This window comes from Pteronotus mesoamericanus, unplaced genomic scaffold (genome assembly GCF_021234165.1).
Source record: "Pteronotus mesoamericanus isolate MK-2021 breed Mesoamerican mustached bat unplaced genomic scaffold, CSHL_Meso_final contig_100, whole genome shotgun sequence".
In the NCBI taxonomy this organism is placed as follows: domain Eukaryota; kingdom Metazoa; phylum Chordata; class Mammalia; order Chiroptera; family Mormoopidae; genus Pteronotus; species Pteronotus mesoamericanus.
In genome coordinates this window covers 18,438,241-18,461,037 of record NW_026554999.1, presented here as the reverse complement: position 1 = coordinate 18,461,037, position 22,797 = coordinate 18,438,241, and the positions used below count along the sequence as shown (strand labels likewise).

Here is a 22,797-nt window from a genome sequence, read left to right as displayed (position 1 = left end):
CTGGCACCTGCCCTGGGGCTTTCCGAATCTTAGCGTCCCTCCCCGTTTTCACACCAGCTGGCCAGAGCTTAGATTCCAGCCTACAGATTTCATAAAAAAACCATTAAAGCCTCCTTACCCTAGAGGTCCTCTTGTGCACCCCCACCCCTTGAAAGTCTCTTGTAAGTTGTCCTGGCGTTTCCAGGTCTGTGGAGCTATTATAACTCATGAATTTGGACTGCAGAGCCAAGCACTGTCTCTTTCTCCAGTTATGTGATATGCCCGCATTTAGCCTTCCAGTTGGACTGGATAACTTAAGGTGAGGAACTGGAGGGCTGTTTCCCACTTCCCCAGTGCTCAATACCAGGCAAGGGCCCACGGAGCGTTCAGTCGGTTCAGATGGCGGGCCATTCTGGGGGCAAATGATCTTTTTCACTGAGCCATAGTGTACTTCTGGGGAAGCACTAGACACCCCAGGGGGTTTTGTCAGCCCCTTTCTGTCTGAACTTCATTTTCTAGTTCACTTTTCTGCTGCTAAACATAGGTGGCTTACGAGAACTTCCTGGAGTGGCTGGTTCCCCTGGGGATAAACTGTTATCTGTCTAGTGTTCAGCTTTGTAGTTCCTTAACTTCCCTAAGGGTCACAAGATCACAGCTATCCACAGGGTCTTGTAAATTATTAGGTTGGCCAAACAGTATGTTGAGTTTTTTCCATAAGACACATTTTTCCACTTTCAATAATAACTTTATTGATTTGGATATTTTGAGTATGTCGCTATCTCCCACTACTGGCTTCTAGTGGGGAGAGGCCAGCGGTGCTGCGAAATGTCTTCCAATGCATAGGACAGCCCACAGCAAAGAACTATTTAGCCAAAATGTCTATAATACCAAGAAACTTCACAAATCGTTTCTGACAGGTTTGATGAGTCACGGCACCTTCTCCATACACTGCACAAATCTTTCTTTGTGTTTCAGTTGTTTTTACTTTTTGTGAAATAATAAAGCATAATATGCCTAAAATGTTATGTATTTTCTCCCATCTTCAATATTAAAATGGCTGCACAAAGATTCACCAGTTTTGATAAGCTTTTTAAAAAATGCACGCTGATAAGACAACTGTCACGATACAATCTTAACAAAATCGTCTTGAATGATGTTAAAGACAACTAAGTGCTACTAGAGCCATCACACAAGGGAAAAGAAATCAACGTTTTGGCCAACCCAAAAGTAAAACACGACCCCTCTGGGTGGCTGCAGCCCCATGTCAGGGTCTCTTTTCCCCCTTATCCTGCGTATACTGGAACCTACAATGTGATCACACCCAAGAGACAATTTTTAAAACCCAGTTTTCTTTTCTGTCACAAGGAAATGATATTTTCTCCCCCGCCTTCGTCAGAGAGCTGCAGCAAGGCACAGCTCGTAACCGGTAAGCAGGCCAGCCAGGAGGGTTGCTCCGGTGCTTACCTGTCCCCTGGGTGATGCATGACACAAGGTCCTGCAGGCGCACCTTCAATTCGTCGAAGGTGTCAGTGCGTACGGCAGCTTTCAGGCTCTGGGGCTCCTCCTGGTGCAGCGCGTGGAGGGCCTTGCGAAGAAAGCCATGCATATCCAGCATCTCTTGGTCCGAGGCGTAGCGCTTCATCCTCTGCACGAGCACGCTGCCTGTGCGGATGCGCTGCAGTACAGCGTCCAGATGGCCTAGCTGGCCCGCAATCTTCTCATACTCGTGCTGGTACCGCATGTTCACCGCCTCCAGCAGCTCGCTCTCCTGCGCCAGCACGTGTGCTACCAGCTGGCGCACCCGCGTGCGGATCGCCTCCTCGGTGTCAGCGCGCACACTGCCCAGCCGGCTGATGGCTGAACGCATTTGCGCCTGCGCCGAGCCGAAGGTGTCATCCTGCGCCTGCAGGGCCTGCGTCATGGCGTCCAGCTCTTCCTGCCTCTGCTGGATCTCGACAGCGATGTCGCACTTGAGCTCGGTGTGGCCGGTATCCAGAAGGGCACAGGAGCAGCACAGTGGCTTGGAGCAGCCTCGGCAGTAGAGGCTGCGGACATACAAGGCAGGTCTGATTTAGGGCTCTCCTGCCTTTTCTCCTTTACGTTTTTATTAAAATCCTCTTAAAAAATTATACAACTTTAAATCACGTTATAAGTCCAGGTTTGTGCTTTCCCCAGTTCAGTGTTTGTGGCTATGGTGATAGCACCCAAACTACCTAAAATCATTAGAATATAAAAAGGTTTCTAAAGAAACAATGCAAAGATTTATTTTTAAAAAATCCGTCATCTTTTCCCGACACTTCTGAATTTCCTTTCTCCGCATCTGAAGTAACCCGGTGACCGTCTTCCTTCCACACCTCTCTCCGCTCCAATCCCCTACACAAACATCCAGACTAGGCAGTTGCTTAAAGGATTTGAAGGACTTGATACAAAGCCCACTGCATCCTCGCTAGAGCCCGTTAGGGGAGAATGGCTGTTATCTTCGTTTCACAGATGAAGAAACTGAGACTTTCAAAGGTTTAAAAATTGGCTCAAATAAGTACAGCAATTTTGGGGGGTTGATGCTTGTATTTTAAAAAATGAGATCATGCTATACTATTACTTTGTAACCCTCCTCTAAATTAAACTTTCATTCAGGATATTGTCATATGTCTTTTAAGTATAGATCTAATGTATTTCCTTTAATAGTTCATTATATTCCAGATGGATCACAACTGGTTGAGTCCTCCTATTAATAGACATTACGGTGATTTCCTGTTTATGCATTTTTTTCTTTTTTTCCCTCTCTTTCTTTTTTGGCCAATATGGACAATGCTTTATATAGCCAAATGCATGGATGCTTTTCCTTCTATGAAATGGATTACAAAAAATAAAGTATTGTCAGATCAAAGAATGTGTATCTTTCTATTAGATTTCAGCTGGCAGACAATTCCATAGCATTTACTATATGTCAGACACTATCATAAACATGACAAATATTAACTCATTTAATCCTCCTAAAATCCTATGGGGCAGGAACTCTTATGCCCATTTTAAGGATGGGGAAGCTGAGCAAGAGGTAAAACAACTTGTCCAAGGTCACACAATTAGTATGTGGTAAGAGTCTAGATGCAAACTGTAGTATGCAGAATAATGGCCCCTATCCATGAACTAATTTCTAGAACCTGTGAATATGTTAGCTTATGTGGCATAAAGGCCTTTATAGGAGTGATTACATTAAGGATCATGAGATGGGGAGATCATCCTGGATTATCTGGATGGACCCAGTGTGATCACAGAGACTCTAGAAAGGAAAGGGGGTAAAGCAAGAGAGTGAAAGAAGGGAGAAGTGATAATGGAACAGATGTTAGACCGATACTATCCCACTGGTTTTGAAGATAGAAGAGGGTCATGAACCAAGCAAGGAATGCAGGCAGCCTCTAGAAGCTGGAAAATGCAAGAAAATCAATTCCCTCCAAGAGCCATTAGAAGGGAAGACAGCCCTGCTGACATCTTGATTTTATCTCAGTGAGACCCAATTCAGACGTCTGATCTCCAGAGCTACACAGTAATGAATTTGTATTGTTTTAAGCCCCTAAGTTTATGGTAATTTGTTATAGCAGCAATAGCAAACTAATATAAAAACACAGGCGGTCTGGCTCAGAGACCATGCTCTTAACCATTGCAACATTACCAGGAAAAACATTGTTAGTTACTTTCTCAGAAATATTGTTATAATTTATTCTCAACAGCTATGATAATACATCAGCCGACCTAGTAGAGGTATTATCATTGCTGGTTAGAGTAAAAAGCGGCCAGGAGAAAGGCTCTCAGCTGGCCACTTTGGCTTCAATTACTAAGATTAACTTGTCCTGGAACGATAAGCAGAAAGCTTGAGAGCCAACCTGACTCAAAAATCATAGCACTAGGCACTGGTCCTCAGCTCTGCTGGTTTTCAACCTTCCCAAGTCACCCAAGAAGGTAAGGTTTCAAGACTTGATTTTTCTGACCAAGGAGACTTACTCTAGGCTAGCTGAGATTTCCTGGAGAGCTCAGAGAGTGGGAAAAGGGACAAGGGACTGGGGGTTGATACTGGATCATAAACATTCAGCCACTCCAACCTTTGGGCATCTGATCTAAGTAACAGGGACCCATTACCTAGAGACAGGGCCAGTGACTGAGGTAAGTGACAGCTGGAACAGAGAAAATAGCCTAGCAGATGTGGATCTGCCCCTCAGCTCTGTGCCCTTGGCAGGTCACTTAACCTCTATGCACCTCAGTTTTCTTCTCTGTAAAACTGGGATATTTCCCTTTACATATGGGAGTGCTGTAGAGGATCCTATCAGAGAAGTTCTCTGTTCTTAACAAAGACTATGATTATTATAATTGAATGAAATACTAGTGCTTTCCAATGTCATTATTAATGAGAAATGCTAAGCAGTTATGAAAAGAACTAGTAACTCTACAACAGAGGGCAATCAGGGAATATCCATCAAAATTACAAATGTAGCCCTTGCTGGTGTGGCTCAGTGGACTGAGTGCTGGCCTGAGAACCAGAAGGTCACCGGTTTGATTCCCAGTCAGGGCACATGCCTGGGTTGCATGGGCCAGCTCCTCAGTTGGGGGTGTGTGATAGGCAACTGATTATCTCTCCTGCATCAATGTTTCTCTCCGTCTCTTTCTCCCTCCCTTCCCTTCTCTCTAAAAAAATAAATAAATAAAATATTTTTTTTAAAATCCCTTAAAAAAATTTAAAGAGAAATTTATTTATCCTTTGACCCAGCAATCCCCCTTCTAGGTACCTATTCTGCAGCTCTATCTCCACATGTAGGAAATGAATCTGTACAATCCAACACAGACCATAATAGTAAAGAAGAGAAACAACCTGGTGGTGAACACACAATATAGTGTACAGATGATGTGTTACTGAATTGCGCACCTGAAACATGCATTATTTTGTTAACCAGTATCACCCCCAATGACTTTTTAAAAAAGGAAAGAAGAAGCCTAAGTGTCCATCACTAGGCAATGAGTTACATCAATTATGATACACCCATACAATGGAATACTATGAAGCTGTAAAAAATTAAGGAAGCTCTTTATATGGAAAAATCTCCAGGGCAAAATGAGAACAATAGGAGTATTAGGAGGATTAAATGAGATAATATATATAAATGGTCAGAACAGTGAATCGCATATGAGTGTTCAATATTTGTATTACGATGTGTATTTTAAGTAAAAAAAAAATCAAAGTGCACACATGTATGTATAGGATGCTGCCTTTTGTGTTAAGAGTAGAGAAAAATAAGAATATATTCATATTTATTTTTAAATACAGAAACCTTTGGAGGACACATAAATTAATAAAAGTAATTATGGATGGGGCAGGGTAGATATGGAAGGAGATACTTCACTGGATGTCTTTTAGATTCCTTTCATGTTTAAACACTGTGAACATATTATGTATTTTTTCGAAATAAATTGGGCAACTTTACAGGATATAGAAGTAAAGGAAGGAGAACTAGAGCCAGTTGTCATTTTCCCTGCTTTGAACCTGTATGAAAAGGGACTGAGTCTGAAGTTGGCCTTCCTTCCCTAGAAAAAGTACTCCAAGCCTGGGAAGGGTATACCTCAGGTGGCCTGGCTCGGGGGAGAAGACTTTCTGGGTTGACCAGAGCCTCTGCCCGGTTCTACTTCTAGGACCCCTCTGCCCTGAAAGGGACCTCCCTAGAGAAAGGGGTCACCACTCCACCTCTGGATGGAAGTGGACAACTGGCATGAGGAGTCTTGTGAGTTGGCTGACCTGAATCAAATACCCTAGGTCCAAAAGCCCACAGCCTTCTGATATGACTGAGGTGTAGATCCTGTACTGGAATGACCCCTTAAGAGGCTGTCCTAGGACTAGAAACGACTTCTTTGGCCTAGGATTTCTTTGCTGTCATTCGTGGGACACTCACTGAGCACCTACTGTGTTCTCAGCATTTTTGGGGAGCCAGAGGTGAGGTGGAAAGCACACACAAGGAGCTCCTTCACAAGAACCCTACTTAACCAGACAGCAGAATAGCTCTGGAAAATAAAATGACAGTTATTTGCTCCTGGAATACTCAAAAGCATGACCTATAACACCGCAGAATTAATAAGCTGCTTAGCAAAGTGGCTGAATTATCCGATAATTAGGAGGTGAAAATAACTTAATTCTATCCCAGCAAAGCAAATGAAAAGAAATATGGAGAACGATCTCCATGCTCCCATTCACAATTGCAATTTTTAAAGTGGAAAAAAACAAAATAAACGAACAAAAAAAAACCCTAGACATAATCCTAATAAGAAATATGAAGGACTTATATGGAGAAAAGGACCGAAACACCCACTTTTGAGAAAGTCTAAAAAACAGAAAAGTATATTGAGGCCAGAGACTAAACATTTTAATGTTAATTTTCCTCAAGTTCATATAAAAGTTTAAAGCAATTAGTCAAATTACAAATGGGATTTTGAAACTTAACCAACTAATTCTAAATTTCACATCACAAAACAAACAGATCAAACAGGTAAGACATTTCTGAAAAATCAGTGTAAGGAAGGGGACACGTTATAGAATTCCCATTATTGAAAGAGTATGGTACTCCTGAGACTCAAGAGAAAAATCACCAGAACAGACCATAGTCCTGAAATAGGCCCTGGCATCTAGAAGAATGTATATTTTATATAATAAAGAAAGCATCCCAAATTAACGTACATTAAAGGGGTTTTCAACAATTGGAATCAGGAAAAATGGCAGAGGGGGACAGGAATCAAGTTAGAGCTTTGCTTCATATACCCTCCAAGATACATTTCTGATGGCTCAGAGTTAAATGTGAAAATACCCCCACAGAGATACTATAGTTGACGATCTACTCTCATAATGGTAAAGACCTCATAACCACAAAAGAAATGGAAGAAATCACATAATCAACCGATGCAACTACCTAAAAATGCAAAACTGTGTTTTTTGGGAAGACAGTCATGACAAGTTATGGGACCTAAGTGTTGTTCATTTTGTTTTAGATGATTTATGAGATAGGAGGAAGGAAAGGAAAAAGTCTATATTGATGAGCTACCTCTTTCTCTTTTTCCCTCCCCCTTTTCACCTATTTAGATTTGCCAAAAGTTTCCATAATACATTGCAAGCAAAGGAATTTGGATTTTAAATAGGAGCCAGTGGGGAGCCCTCAAAGAACATCCCATCTAAGAATTACCACAAAGTTCCTTCTCCTCTTCCGTGAGGTGTACTGTTTCACTTACCCGCTTTACGACTGTTCAGTGAATTTACTATGTTGTTAATATTTTACTTGAAGCCCCAGTATGTTTCCTGGGTTCGCAATCTTCCCATCCTAATGCTGCCTCTGTCTAAACCAGAGGCCACCTGACAGCAGAAAAGGTATGAGTTCTGGTGGTGGACAGACTTGAGCCTGACTCTGAGCTCTGATTCCTAGCTATGATCCCTTGAGTAAATTACTTCCTGTCTTTGAGTCTTAATTTGCCCATCTATAAAATGGGGATAAGGATGCCTCTCTCATAGACTGCTGCAAGGACAAGATGGGCTGGTGTGTGTGAAGTGGCTGGCACAGTGCCAGGTACACAGTGGATGTTCTGGAGCTATCAAAGAGGGGCATTAACTACACACATACACAAGGGGAGCCTGTCTGTGTCTGGGTGGATGTCTGAACCTCAGACAGTAAGGAAACATCACCACTAAGTGTGGTCTCTGAGCTGTCCCTTCCCAGTATGGACTAGCCAACCCAGCCCAGCCATAGCTCCTGCTGGGATTAGAGCAGTGTGCCACTTCTGTTGTTCTAGGAAATATGGTACCTCAGACATGCAAAAATCCTGTGAAAATAGGACCCATGGAGGACAGCTGACCCCAGAACAGGACTCCAGGGCAGCACCTGGCTTTGCCTGAAGGACAGCTGCAAAACTCTCCACTCCGCCCCTCCACCTCCCCCACAAGAATGGACTGGGAGCTTTCACTTTGGTGGAGTAGCAAGAGGAGCACGCTCCTTTGGAAACTCAAATACTTAACTAGAAGGCATTTAAAGGGACCTATCAGTCATTTACACAGTCGTATAAATACATTTAATCAGACTGGTTTCCTGCTATCCCCTGGGTGACACAGTGGGGGAAACAAGATTTCTGAAGCCAGGAGTGCAGACGGGGAATTGTAAAGCCTGGGATACTTACAGAGAGTGAAAGCACTATACCTTTGGCCCACCCCTTTTCCAAATATCCATTAGTTGAGAAAAAGGTGGCTGAGATGAGAGAACCTGAGGGCTCAGAGAGGAAGACACTAGAGATATTAGTTAAGGTACCAATTTAAAGCAGCAGCAAGGAAAAGCGAGCAGAGGAAGCCTCGTCTGTTTCACACTACTGTCCTATGCTGGCCCCACACCTAAGAATGAGGACTAGAAAGTCTCCTTTTTTTCCTTCCCCAATCTTCTACGTGGGTCCCTGCTCCCAAGACAAAGGGCTGGCATATCCAGGGTATAGTGTTCTGCTGGGCCACACAACTCATTCAGTGGGTAGCAGGAGGACTGCTGTGTGGGTCCCCTGACCCTACCGCCCTCTTTATGGCAGAAAAGGGCACTACCTACAATTCAAAGGCCACTGAAGCCAGAGACCAAGGGGAATTCCAGACTCCTCCCAGTCCTCTACTGCTTCAACAATAGTTCATCATTGCCTTGTTGAGTCTACCTTCATTTACTTAAAAAAAAAAAAATTGCTGAGCACCAACTGTGTGCAGGCATGGGGCTAGGATATAAAGATGATTAAGGCAGAATCCTGGTTCCTAAATCAGTTCCCATTGCTACTGCCTTTGTTTTTGCCCCCGTCATGGCTTCTCTCCTTTGACACTGTCCCCTAAAAGGCCTTCCTGTCTCTGGTCTCTCCAATCAACCCTTCCCAGGGCCACCAGGATGCTATTTCTAAAATGTGATCATTGTCATATGCTGACGTGACTGCTATGATGCCCCTCAGAAGTACAGTTGGAAGGGTATCAAGTACAAGACATTTTTAAAGCATCATATAAATTATATGTCCATAAAGGAGATTCAATTTTTGGAACAGTTAGGTCATGTGGGGAAATTTATTGATTTTATAATAATGTACTACAATTATATAGTTTCGAATATTAGTGAACATTAATGCAACATGAATTTACATGCCAGGAAATGTTACAAGACAATAAGACAAAGTTTATCACATAGATAAGTAAAGTGATTATCAAGCTATTTAAATCTGTTCTAATTTCAGGAAATGAAATGGAGATAGCAAAAACAATATATTGATTAAAGCCATAAATAAGAAAAATGATATTTGATAATTAGGGTAACAGTAATTTAATGCTATATGAGTTAATTAACATGGTATAAACAGGCAGTTCTTCTATTTAGCCATACCAATCTCAGAATACCCCACCAACTCCAACAGCTTTGCGGGATAAGTCCAAATTATACAATATGCCAAAGCAAAAATCCATTAGAAAGTTAAATGACTCGTTAATAATATAATAAATGTTAATAGAATCTGGTGACATAAAAACAGGCAGTAAATCCTATATGACACGAACAATTTTGATATTCTCAAGTACTTTTATAAAAATGTGCATACAATGATTTATGAAGCTCTAAATGTATACTGTGGTTTTGATCTGTTATTCATTCAACAGTCATTAAATAAGTTCCTCCAAATTGTAGTAATACTGTTAAGATTAGTAATCTTAAAAAAGCCTAAAAATAAACTAAAAATTATAATAGTAATGGTAATAGAGCAAGAAAGGGAAAATTAGGAGGGAGAAGAGTAATGTAAAGTAAATGTCACTGAAATGGACGTGGTTAAATTAATAAATTTCAAGAATGAAAAATATTTTTAGTCGAGACGGAAAAAGTATTAATAAACAAACTGTGCCTCAGACCTTTCCTCATGAACATTTGCTGTTGGAAGACAATGCAGCCAAGTTGACAAAGTTTTAAAAGAAAGAGCGTGACCCAGGCATACCAGTATACTCAGCCAAGATGTTATTCAAGTATACAAGTAGCCAACGGACATTCTCAACACCAAGAAGACTCGAGGAATTCAGGACACAGCCATCCTTCTGGAAAAAAACTGCTGATTGATGACATCCATCCAACCAAAAGCTGAATCAAAATAAAAAATCCATGGAAAATGATGTCAAAGTAAAAGGACCGGTGCTGTCTCCTGGAGCCATTGTGACATGGAACCAAGACTAGATGTAATATATGGGAGGGGACCACCCCGACCTTCACAGCAGAGGCTCAGTCGCTTCTGTCTAAAATGGAAGCATTTCATAAAAGGCAAACTATAATGACTGCTACCCTCTAATGTCTTAGTAATTGTTTTGCTTAATCTTAGAGAGATCTTTTAGGAAAATAATTTTAGGACAAAGAAATATTTCTTTGAAGCTTAGCAGATCCAATTTTCAGTTCCTTTTCTCTCCATTAAAGTCAAGGAAAATTAAATTTTAACACTGCTTAAATAGCATGCTTCCTTTTAATCATCTAATTCCAAGGAAAGTACACTCTAAACAAGTGACTTACAGAATCCTTTTTTCGCAACTCAACCCAGCTGTTGGCTGAGGCGTGCCTGATTGCAGAGGCCAGCATAGCAGGAAAGGGGCACAGGCTGTGGTCAGGAAACCCGGCTCCCATGTGGTCCTGACTCAGGCCAGCTCTCCTGTTTGGGTTAGATCTCATCAACGCTCTGGCCTCTTGACTTATTTATACAAGGGAAACAGTTCTCTGTTCCTCAATAATCTTACAGGAGGTTGTGGGACTTAAGGATCAGCAAGGGAGAAACATCTCAAAAGATAGGAAGATGACGTACTATGTTAACAAGAGATTAAATCCAACCAGATAGCCCATTCTCTGACATACTGGGAAAGGGAAGCTTCCTATTAGAAAGGGGCTGCCATCAGGCCTGTTCCTGCTCCACTGCATTCCACATACCTGGGATCTTTTCTCTTCTTTGCTTTCACTTGCAGTGATTGCTTCTCATTTTTTCAGGACACATGAAGGACATATTCCTCTTTCTTTTTAGACCATGCAGAACTGGACTTTGCCTTAAGGGGGCCCCACACTCCCCATTTTCAGCCTGTGGGGAAAGGATTCTCACCTCTGACATTGAATTTGAGGATGAGGGTATGTAACTTTGGAGCTGCTGCAATCATTTGGCAGCCAAGAGGGAGAAACTCTTCTGTGAATAGAACTGACCTGGAGGAAAGCCAGGCCCTAAGAAATACAAACAACATTGGTCCTGGTGACACAATTTCAATACCTAATATGTTTAGGCCAGAGGTTTCCTCCACATCCATTCACTTCTGTAAGACATTCACTCAAGTTTTGCTTAAGCCACTAGAAATTTGTCATTAATTTATACATTTGTTTTAGCTGAAACTCATCACACAAATCTCCAAGGTCAAAGTACCGCTCAAATATTAACTCTTATCTGGGTTTCCCTGATCTTCCCAATTAAACATAACTTTCCCTTCCTTAAAATTGCCCTTGCACTTTATCTGACGATATCTTCTGATATGTATGGGTCCCTGCCACAGAGCACAGGGCTGTGCGTACCCACAACTTACTGTAGACAGAAACCCTCCTTCGATTCAGATTTCAAAGACAGGGATTCTTATTCTCATTCTTGCGGCAATAGTAATCACAGTGCCAGGCATGAAATAAATGCTTGATAAATGATCATTCAATGGCTGGATGGACAGGTGGATGCATGTGGTTCCAGGAAGTTTAACATTATGAGTTAGGAATCAATGGCAAAAGCCTGCTCATGTCCAGACTTACTGTTAAAAATTCTTCTAAAATGTCCAAGGCCTCCATCCCTGAATAGCAAAGCCCACTGAAGAAAGCAGAGATGGGGCTTTAGGAGAACTGAGACAGAAACACTAACCCTAACCCTGACCCTGGCTTGGGTTACTTTAAATTCCTTGCTTCTTTTTCCAAAACATAAAAGGGCACCAGTCAGGAGGGTGGGTAGGCACTCCCTTTTACCCACATACCATTCAACCAAATCTACCTTCAAGGTCCCTCATCACCCACCCCATGAAAGGAAAGGCAGTTGCTCCTGGCTCTGAAACCAAGTCCCCTGGGTGAATTCACAGAAACACTTGAAAATGCATCTTTTGACCATGCCCTTACTCCCAGTAGGAGCCAGGATGAGGAGGCCAGCCAGACACCTAGGATGCAGACTTTCAGGAGGGCAAAGGAGCTCCTTAGAGTTGGCACCCTTGGCACCTGACTCTCCTCCCCCAGCCCTGGCCCTGTCTTTTCCATTTCCTCTTCAGCCAGCAGGCCTCCCCTTCCTTGCCATGAGCTTTGCCACTGCATGATGTCCACCTCTGCCCTGGAACCCTCCCCTGGCCTGACCGGCGTGCCTCTCCCTGAGCTGCTGTCGATTATTCCAACCTCTGGCCTTGGGAACTCTCTTCTCAGTTTATAATCTTACCACACCTCTCAAACTTTATTAATCAATGGTTTGTTTTCTCCATTCAACTATAATTCAAGCTCTTTCTGGCTATTAACTTTGATGGTCTTAGGTTTTCTGCCCCACCCCATCTGGCCAAGCTTTGGGGGTATGATACCCAGGCATGGCCCTCAGCTCCACCTGCATCCTAGGTCCACATTACTTTGGGGCAGCATCTCCATTACACATGATGGGGAGGCTGGAAGTTACCTTGACCTGTAGGTCAGACAGGCCCTGACCTTCTTCCCATCCCTTTATCTCTGCACTCTTGCAGGTCTCACCCTCTGTCTCATCCACACACCCTGCACCACGGCCTCAGTCTCCCAAATGGGCACCCTTTTCCCAGTCCAGATTCTTTTTCTTTCTTTTTTTTAAAGATTTTATTTATTTATTTAGTTTTTAGAGAGAGGACAAGGGAGTGAGAAAGAGAAGAGAAATATCAGTTGGTTGCTCCTCGCAAACCCTCAGCTGGGGATCTGGTCTGCAATTCAGGCATGTGCTCTGACTGGGGATGAAACTTGTGGCCTTTCAGTTCGTAGGCCCGTGCTCAACCCACTGAACCATACCAGCCCGGGCTGGCCCAGATTCTTCGCCTCAGTTTCTATTGGGCACACATATCCAACAGCACGGTAGAAAATCTCCTCAAATTCTTAGTGGAATGAAGTAAAATATAAATAAGCACGCAGCCAAAGAAGGAAACACTGGTCTTCCTGTTCCCACACTCACCACTTCAATCACAGTAGCACAGTGCAGAGAGGACCTAAAATTTCCACTCTCTGCCTTCACACCCACCAATGGGTTTTCAACCGAGTCCCCATGGGGTCCCATGGATATGGTGTTCTAAAGGACCCTGACTGGTAAAACAAGAGTAAGTTGCATGAGAAAGGAGCAAGCTGAGAATATTTTATGTCCTGGAAATTGCTCTGACTCCTCCAAACTCATCTTGTCTGACCCCAGCCCACTCTTACAGCTCCTGCTTCCATGCACACCTTGACTTGCAGCTCCTGTAACGCAGCACACTCGGTATTGCCTCTGGCTGCTCGCCACCTCCATGTCCTTTCTCCTTCCTTATGTCAGCCTATGTTGACACCCACTTGGAAATTGCCTTCTCCAGTAGATGCAGGCCTGGGCAGGTGGCCTTTTCTGAGATCACTTGCCTTTGTTACTGCCTTCCTTCTTCAGTCTGCTCTTTTAAATTGACTGAGCACACACCAGCAGGGTATACTGGCAAGGGAGAATGTAAGCAAGAGGGCAGTTTGAATAAGAGGAACTATGAAAGCCGAGTGACTGACGATGGTGAATAGGCTTCCTGATAGCACTCTGCAGCTTTGGTTGTTAATTGCGGATCTGGTTCATTTACTGGACCGTGACCTCACGGAGGGGCCAGCACGGTATCTCTTCAAACTTATACCTTATTACCTATCAGAGGACCTGTCACACAGGAGGAAGGTGGGCTGAAAGAATGGATTCCACAGACCTGGTAATCAAATACCAATGGCCCCAGTTTAAGAGCAACTCTGGTGCTGCCCTCCAACGTGTGTCCTATCAGCTCAATGTCAAAGGACAGAGTGCTTTATTACTGTAGAAAGTTGTGGGATATTTCTGTCACTGAGGTTTTGTTTAGAAAAAACAAGTTGAGTTTTTCCAGTAACCACTGGTAACTTGCAAAACAATGTGAATTGTGTGTGTATGATTCTTAAGCAATCAGGTTAAATTTTTTAAGCTATCTGCCATGCCCATGGGCCTGGAATCCTGCCCCCTTGCTGGCTGAACCAGCCTTATCTATTTTACCTGGGGAGAAATCCACCCCTGACCCCCACACTGCAGGCGGGACCACTTGTACGCTACCACTATCTGGGGAAGAGACTCCATCCTCACTGCAGGAGTGCCAGGTGGAAATAGTGGTTTATACACCTGCTGCCAGCCGACACCAGCTACTAAAACATTACGATCTAGCTGCCAACATTTACATGTAAGCAAATGATCTAGAAATCACAGGACCTATAAAGAGAATAAGTGGACAAAATTGGGAGCAAACTGATTCTCAGCCCACACTTAAAAAAGAGTAATATAGGAAACATAAAACATCTAAAAATTCTCAGTTTGTTTTTTAGGGAGATTAAAGAACATACTATATAAAGAAAACAAGAACAGGCTGACAACAAAAATCATACTGAGAACATGAACCTTTTTGGCAAGAAAAAAACATGATTGTTAAGAAAAACAAAAAACCCTGACTGGTGTGGCTCAGTTGGTTGGGCATCGTCCTGCTAACCTAAAGGTCGCCTGGTTCAACTCCTAGTCAGGGCACATGCCTGGGTTGCAGGTTCAGTCCCAGTTGTGACATGTGCGAGGTGGCTGATTGATGCTTTTCTCCACGTGGGTGTTTCTCTCCTCTTCCTCCCTCCCTTCCCCTCTCTCTAAAAATAAATAACTAAACTCTTTAGGAAAAAAAAGAAAAACAAAACAAAACTCATCATAGGTAGTAAATAGTAGAAAGGGGTCTCCTAAAAAAATAAAAAAGAGAGAGAGAGAGAATTGATAAATTAGAAAATCAATCAAAGAACTCCCTGAGAATCCAGGAGAAAAAAAGCAAAGTAACAGAATTTCTGAAAAAAGTACAGAAGATATAAGATATGGATTTAGAGCCCCAATATCCATATAATAGTTGAAAGGAAAAAAATACGCAAGTGAAGGGAAGTCAATATATAAAAAAGCAGAAGACCATACTTTTAAGCTGAAGAAAGACTTAAATTTTCAGATCAACAATGTCATAGAGGAGCACTAAAAAAAAAGAGACCTATATCTGACATAGCTTGATCAATCATTTCAAGAAAAAATAAATTATATGAAACCCTGAGCAAACAAAACCTGATTACCCACAAAAAAAAAAAAAAAAAAGGACAATAAATGAGTTTCCTGTCTGCAACACTGGGGGTCAGAAATTTATGAAGCAATGTTTATATATCCCAAGATGAAGGCATTGTGATGGTGACCCCAGAGCTTTACACCTAGCTGAACTTTCCTTTGTGTGACAGCACAAGGACATGCAAGTTATGATATATAAGGCCTCAGAAAGTAAATTTTCTCTAACCAAACAAACAAACAAACAAAAAACCGCTTAAACTAGTTCACCCAAATGAGAAATTAAAATCTAAGAGATGGCTAACAAGCAAGTTATAATGTGACTATGACATTTAATAACTGTAAAGGAAGAATGCTTACAATAGAAAAGACATAAAAGGCATACAAATTTGGCTATAATCTAGAACTAAAATTTTATGTTATTTCAACTAAATCTGGGTATAGGAAAAATAAAAAGTGGATAAGAAAAAATATGCTAATAGCTTTATTTTGGCTAGCAGAATAGTGATAATCTACTGTTGATAAATATACACGCACACAAATATGTTCTAATAATGATTGCTAAAAATTTAAGAGCAAAGACAGATATATGATACAATATTTGCACATATGTGTGTGTGTGTATATATAGATGTGTGTGCACTCTATAAAGAATACAGGTATTTTTTAAGTCCTAGGAATATATTAGTTCAAGGAAAGTGACTGGACTGAAGGAATTAACATCAAATATAGAAACCAAATATTACAAGCCACTTGAAAATAAAACATTAATTTTAATAAGGAATATAAGACCAAAAGCTAGCACTTTGAAAGGATCACTGAAATAACCACAAATATAGATTAGAAATAAGACAGGAGATTAATTATAGGTATAGAGGAGATTTTTAAATTTTAAAAGATAACTCAGAATTTACTAGAAAATGTTCTAGAAAAGCTGAGTCAAGATCCAAAATATCAGTACCATGGAAAAATAACCTGCTCTTCAAAAAATGCACCAGTCTCAAATAGTTTTTCAAGAAACTTCTATAAGCCTTAATTGCCTATGTTCTTTAAATTGTTCTAGAGCAGAGAAAGGGTAAGAAAGGTAAGATTTTAACATTTATTGTTAACATGTGCACTATGCTAAGTAATTTACGGACATTATCCTGTTCACAAAAGTGAACCTTAGCCCTGGCCCATGTGGCTCAGTTGGTTGGAATGTTGTCCCATAAGCCACAAGGTCACAGGCTCCATTCCTGGTTAGGGCACATGCAGGTTGTGGTTTGGTACTGGTTGGGCTGCACATTCGGGTTGCCGCCTGTGGACCTTTCTCCCTCGCGTTGATGTTTCTATCTCTGTCTCTCCTTCCCTTCCCTTCTCTCTAAAATCAACGAGCACGTCCTCGGGTGAGGATTAAAGAAAGAAAGAAAGAAAGAAAGAAAGAAAGAAAGAAAGAAAGAAAGAAAGAAAAGCTTACAAATTCATGAGTATAAAATGAGTACAAAAACATGATCAACCACACATATTCATAAAAATTGATGTCTATAAATATACATTATAGACTAAATAAGTTGTTATAAATGGAATTTCGCTATGAATTAAAATAGTATAACATGACCAAATAGAGATTTCTGAGAATTAAAAAATGGTTCCACATAAAGAAACCTATTAATATAATTCATCATACTAAAAGGTGAAAGGAAACCTTCAGAGTCCAAAACAACACTCATTCCTGAGTGCTTAACAAGTATTTTTATTTGTTAAAAATAAAACAAAGTAACAACAACAAAATTCTTAGTAAAACAAGCAATAGGACAGCAACTTTCTTTGTGTTGATGAGAGAGAAACTTCAATTAGTGTTTCCATTTATTGATGCATTTATGCATTCATTGGTTGAGTCTTGTATGTGCCCTGACTGAGGGTTGAACCTGCAACCTTGGCAGATAGGGACAACGCCCTAATCAACTGAACTACCTGGCCAGAGCCCAAGGAAACTATCTTAATTTTATTTTTAAAAGCTACCTAAGGAAGTCAATAAGAAACATCATACTAAACAAGAAAACATAAGAAAATTTTTCATGAACCATAGGAATAAAATAAAGTTGCTTTTTCTAACCACTATTATTCGATATTGTTTTGACCAATGAAACAAAGCCACGAAGTAATGTGTATAAATACTGAAAAGAAAAAAGTTTTTATTATTTGTAGATGATATGATTGTTTACCTAGAAAATCCAAAAGAACCAACTGAAACCTTACAAAAATAAAAGAATTCAATATAATTGACTAGATGTAATTAATACATGTAAATTAAGAGCATTAGTGAATGATGAGCAGTTAGAAATTCTAATGGAAAAAGATTCCATTCACAATATTATTAAATATTCTAAATTTAACTATAATTTAAAAGTTCAATACATATGTGAATAAAACTATAAAACCCAAAGGATGAGGCCAATTCTTCCTAGATTTACAGCAATTTCAATCAAAATTCCAATGAATATGTAAATTCTAAAACTGCATAAGAGCAAAAAACAAAAGCAAATTTTTTTGAATAGGGACTTGCCCTATCAAATATAAAACTATAGAACTCCTTATAGCAGGGTTAGCATAGGAATAGTCATATTGTTGGCACAGAGATTTATAAACGTAACCATGACTTCAGGGGTATTTAGTACACAAAAGGAGCATTTCAGATCAGGGCAACGGTGGGCTATTAAAATCTCTCATTAAAAGTTGAGAGAACTGGCTTTCCGTTTGGAGAGAAAAGCAAAGTGAAGGCTTTTGCCATAATACATGCCACACACAAAAATAAATGCCATTTGAATTAAATATTTAATTATAAAAACAAACCCATGAAATCATTAAAATAGAGTATAAGAAAATATTTGTAACATTTGCATGGGAAGAAAATCTGTCCTAGGATGATCAAAGCCAGACATTATAAAGGAAGAGACTGATGGTCTGGACTACATAAAACTAAAAACTTAAAACAATGGTACCTCATGTTGCACTAGAACAGGCCCTTACAGTTAAAAAGATTAATTCCTCCAAGGAGGAAAAAAAAGGCAAAGGACCTAAATTGGCAATTCACAAATGAAGAAAAAAAGGTAAATAAACATATGATAAGCCACTGAACCTCAACCTTAAAAACAAGCAAAGAAATCCAAATTCAAACGATAATATCCACTGTTGAGGAACGGGGGTGGGAAGGTGGGCAGGAGGGTGTGGGAAGCACAGGTGGCTCACGGAGCAGGAAGTGAGCCCCGCTCAGTTTAGCAAGAATGTGGTTCTGAGGGAATCCCCCACCAGCACACAATACCTTCACTTTGCAAGCACACAAGGCACAAGCAATCTATTGGGGGAGGGTGTCCCAAAGTTCACACATGTACACCACCTCTTTGGCAAAAAGGGGTAAAAAGAAGACCTCAAAAGACTATATATTTCTATCCCTGTATATATTCACAAAGAAACTCTGGAAACCTTACAAACTAGGGACAATGGCTACCTGGTTGGGGAAGGGAGAAGTGATGGGAATCAGGCAGATTATAGAGAGGAATAGAGACTTCCTCCTTTTCACATTAAGTTTTGTTTGTAATTTTTGAACCATATAAATGTATTATTTATCAAAAAATGATTTAAAATTTTGTGCTGCTTAATAAAAATAATGGTAACTGTAGTTGATTGTTTTTTCCATATATACATTCCCAGATAGCACAATGTTAGGTTTTGACTTATCAGACAAAAACTACCTGCATCTATCTCATGCTAGAATCTGGCTATATACCAAGATCCCATGGTAGTGCTTGTGGAAAATTCCACTGTAAGACTTTCTAAAGGACAGTTTGGTAACGTGTATCAAAATGTAAAAGCTTCATACCTCTTAACCTAGCAATGGCACTTCTAAAAAATTTATTCTAAAGGAATTACTGAATAGGGTGCAAAGATGATTTTGCAGTATTATTGACTACAGGTGGAAAACGGGAACCATTATGCTCCACTAGCGTGACACAGTATAAATTATGGTCATTGCTACAGATGCTACTTGTCTGTGGACCACATTTGGAGTTGTAAGACCCTAGAAGCTTCCTGTCCCACATTCTCAGCTTTGTGACTCTGGATCCCTGCTCCCCACTCACCCTCTGCCAGCCTCTTGGATGCGCCACCCCACCCTGGCCAGACCGCTGGCTCACCTAGTAAGCATAGGGCTGCGGTGGTTGGGGTTGGAGCAGAAGATGTTGTTGGACTTGCGCGTGCCATCCAGGAACTCGCACACCGACTGGCTGCGAAGCTCAGCCAGGGGCCTGGCCTCGTGCTTGAGGAACCACTGGTGCGCCTCAAAGCACTTGGCACAGAGGAGCTGCTCGCACTCGAAGCACCAGAAGTCCGCCGTCTCTTTGCAGCGGGTACAAACGGCCTGTGCATCCACGATCTGCCGGTACACCGACAGGCGCCGCTGCAGACTCTCGAAGAAGATGTTATCCAGGGCCTGCCCGCTGGTGCCGAGGGACTGATGAGCCTGGCAGATAGGACATTGCATACTCGGGCCCTCCAGGCATGCTGAGCACAAAGTGTGCAGGCAAAGCAGCAGCTTAGGGCTCTTGGCTTCTGCCTGGCAGCCCTGGCAGCGCAGGAACTGGAACTCCTCCTCCGTGGCTTGCTGGAGACCAGAAGGGAGGGGTGAGGCCTGAAGTCCCAGGAGTCCACATCCCCCCACGTCCACTCACATGCCTCTTCCCCTCTTCTCCCCCTCCCCACCCCCAAAACCATACACCCACCCCAGTGGCTGGAGGCTGGAATGGGACTTCATAATCCATTCCAGGCAGTCACTAGATGATGCAAGACAGAGGCTTATCCGTACCCTGATTTCCCACTTACTCAGGCCTTCCCACTCTAACTCTTACTTCCCATCAGACACAGTAAAAAGGAAGACATAGAACTACCTACCAGGTGATCCAGAAATTCCATTCTAGATATATACCCAAAAGAACTGAAAACACTGACCCAAATGGATACTTATATACCCACAGTCAGAGCAGCACTATTCACAACAGCCAAAGGTGGAAACAACCCAAATTTACCTGTCCATTAACAACAGATAAACAAAATGTGGTACAGACAATGAAATATTATGCAGCCTTAAAATGGAAGAACATTTTGCTAAATGAACTAAGCCAGACACAAAAGGACAAATATATGATTTCACTTACATGAATATCTAGAGTAGGCAAATTCACAGAGACAAAGTAGATCAGAGGTTACAAGGGGCTGGAGGAAGGGGAAAATAAAGAGCTACTGCTTAAAGAGTGCAGAGGTTCTGTGCGGGGTGATGAAAAAAATAGATGGTGGTGAGGCTTACACAACATTGTTAATGTACTTAATACTACTGAACAGTACACTTAGAAATGGTTAAAATGACAAGTCTTGTTGTGTATGTTTTACCACAATTTTTAAAAATGCAAAAAAAGTGCTTAATACAGTACGTGGCACATGAGAAGAGCTCTTAAATACTAACTAGTAATGTTAAGCAATATTATTTCTAGATGTAATTATGCAAATAATACAAATTACTGCAATTGGTGTTATTTGTGCTTTCAAAAGGGCCTGGAAGAACATAGAGCAAATGATCTAAATAGTTCCTTTTGGTGATGGGAAGCTGGGGGTTTGTTCAGAAGACTAAGGCAAAGCTTCCAGAAGGAAAACCTAATAAACCTTCTCGGGAATGGGGGTTGGGCAGGCAGGGTGTTCCAGGAGACAGGTATGTAAGGCTTCCTGGAGAATAAACCACCGGGGTTGCGAGGCCTTAATAGTGATTCACCTCTTATCCGGGCCCCAGTTTCTCATTCTGATGTGGTACTTGGGCTTTGCTTTTTCCAACGTTCCTCCCACCCCCGCTTCCTAGTCGAGAGCCACGCTAGGGCAGAGGCAGTAAGACTGCTGCCCTGGGGCCTTGTCAGAGCGGGGTGGGGGGGCAAAGAAGCAAGTCGCTAGCCAGTGGGTGAGAGTCGGGTCCCACGTGCCTCTAATCACTGGAGATGAGCAGCCCAGAGAGGCTCCCCTAACTCATCCTGGTCCCTTTTTCTACTCTCCCCTACTCCTACTCCAGCCAAGAGGGTCAGAACCCTAGGGTCTGGTCTTCCCTCTGTTACTTGGCCAAGTTCCCTCTCCCTTCTTGCCTCTCCTCCCTTCTTGCCTCTCCCTCCACCACAGGGAATTAACGAAGCCTAAACCCCATCTCGCTAAACCCAGTAGTACCTTGGTGGGGCTGTGGTCCGGGCTGTGCTGGTTGCTTCTGGAGAAGGACTCGGGGGGAGGCATGGTGGGCGTGTGTGGCAGTGAGGAGTCCTGCTCGGACCCCGAAGATTGCGCGGGTGTAGGCTCCTGCTGCATGGACCCCCAGCGCAGTTTCGATTCTCAGTTTTGATCCTGGGGAACGGGAGACGCTGAACGAGAACTGTGCGCCAGATGGCTGAGTTTCCGGAGCTGTCCGAAAGGGGAGGTGCCAGTTCAGGGCCAGTCTCCCGAGAGGAAGTGAGACAGGAGCTGGGGGCGGTTCTAGGGGCGGAGAGGCAGGCAGTGGATTTTGAAGACACTCCCAGGGCCGGGAGCAGAGAGCGGAAGAACAGTAGTCGCATAGCTGACCTGGGGTGATGGGAAAGTGGCAGAGCTGATGTTGGGGAGGTAGCTCCGCCCTGAGCTTTGAACCTTTCACCAGCCCACAGTGACACAACTTTGTGCCAGCTCCGAGCTCGGAGCTCGGAGCACGGAGATGAGCCACACATGGCTCTTGCTTTGGAAGAATCCCAGATCTAGTGGAAGGGTAGGCCCCAAAAAGGAGATTTTCAACAGTATTGAGACTGACTAGAAAGGCGGTCTCTCAGCTGGGACTTGAAACAGTAGAAATTCACCAGGGATTCAGAGATTGGGAAGGCTATTTAAACAGAGAGAACCGTAAGTGCAAAAGCATGAAGGTATGAAACAGGACAGCCTGTTTAGAAACTAGTTTTGGTTATTTTCTGATTTAAGAGGGATCCATGAGCAATGTCCGCCCAGGAGTAGTGTGGGGCAAGATCATAGCTAAGGAGATGGGCCAGTTTTGTGGATGACAGAGTTGGTTTGGAACCTAGAAAAATGTGATCCATTGTGCATGTTAGGAAAGTCACTCTGACAATCTAGGGGTAGGTGGTCTGTTCTAGCACAGTGGCTGTGGAATGCAAGGAGGGACCTGAGTCAGAGACACTAGGAGGACATCAAGCGGAGAAGAGGGGAACAGGCTGATGCCTTGGGTGATAGTTGGAAAGGTGGGTGAAGCTTAGGCAATGGGGGATAGGAAGGGAACAGGAAGAGCTGGAGACCAGGTATGAAGAGAGAGGAGAGAGTAAGTTAGTTCTTGGCCAGCAGAGAAGCATGCCAGACCCCCATTTGGTGAGGGGAGAAAGTGTAGCTCTAGGTAGCTTCACTGGGGCCATGCTA

The 22,797-nt window shown here is 42.3% G+C and overlaps 1 protein-coding gene across 3 annotated transcripts in view; it reads right to left on the bottom strand.

The window, feature by feature from the left end:
• Positions 1-21,849, bottom strand: part of PML (PML nuclear body scaffold) — a 42,970-nt gene extending 21,121 nt beyond the window's left edge. For 2 of the 3 annotated variants that reach the window (XM_054565134.1, XM_054565142.1), the window contains exons 1-3: positions 21,580-21,812; positions 19,518-19,984; positions 1,444-2,024 (exon numbers count right to left, since the gene is read on the bottom strand). In XM_054565134.1, the coding sequence (XP_054421109.1) occupies positions 1,444-2,024; positions 19,518-19,984; positions 21,580-21,714 (1,183 nt within the window). In that variant the 5' untranslated portion in view covers positions 21,715-21,812. Of the gene's footprint in view, positions 1-1,443; positions 2,025-19,517; positions 19,985-21,579 lie in introns of all 3 variants that reach the window. The other variant, XM_054565126.1, reaches the window with a different exon arrangement.
• Positions 21,850-22,797: the final 948 nt, after the last annotated feature.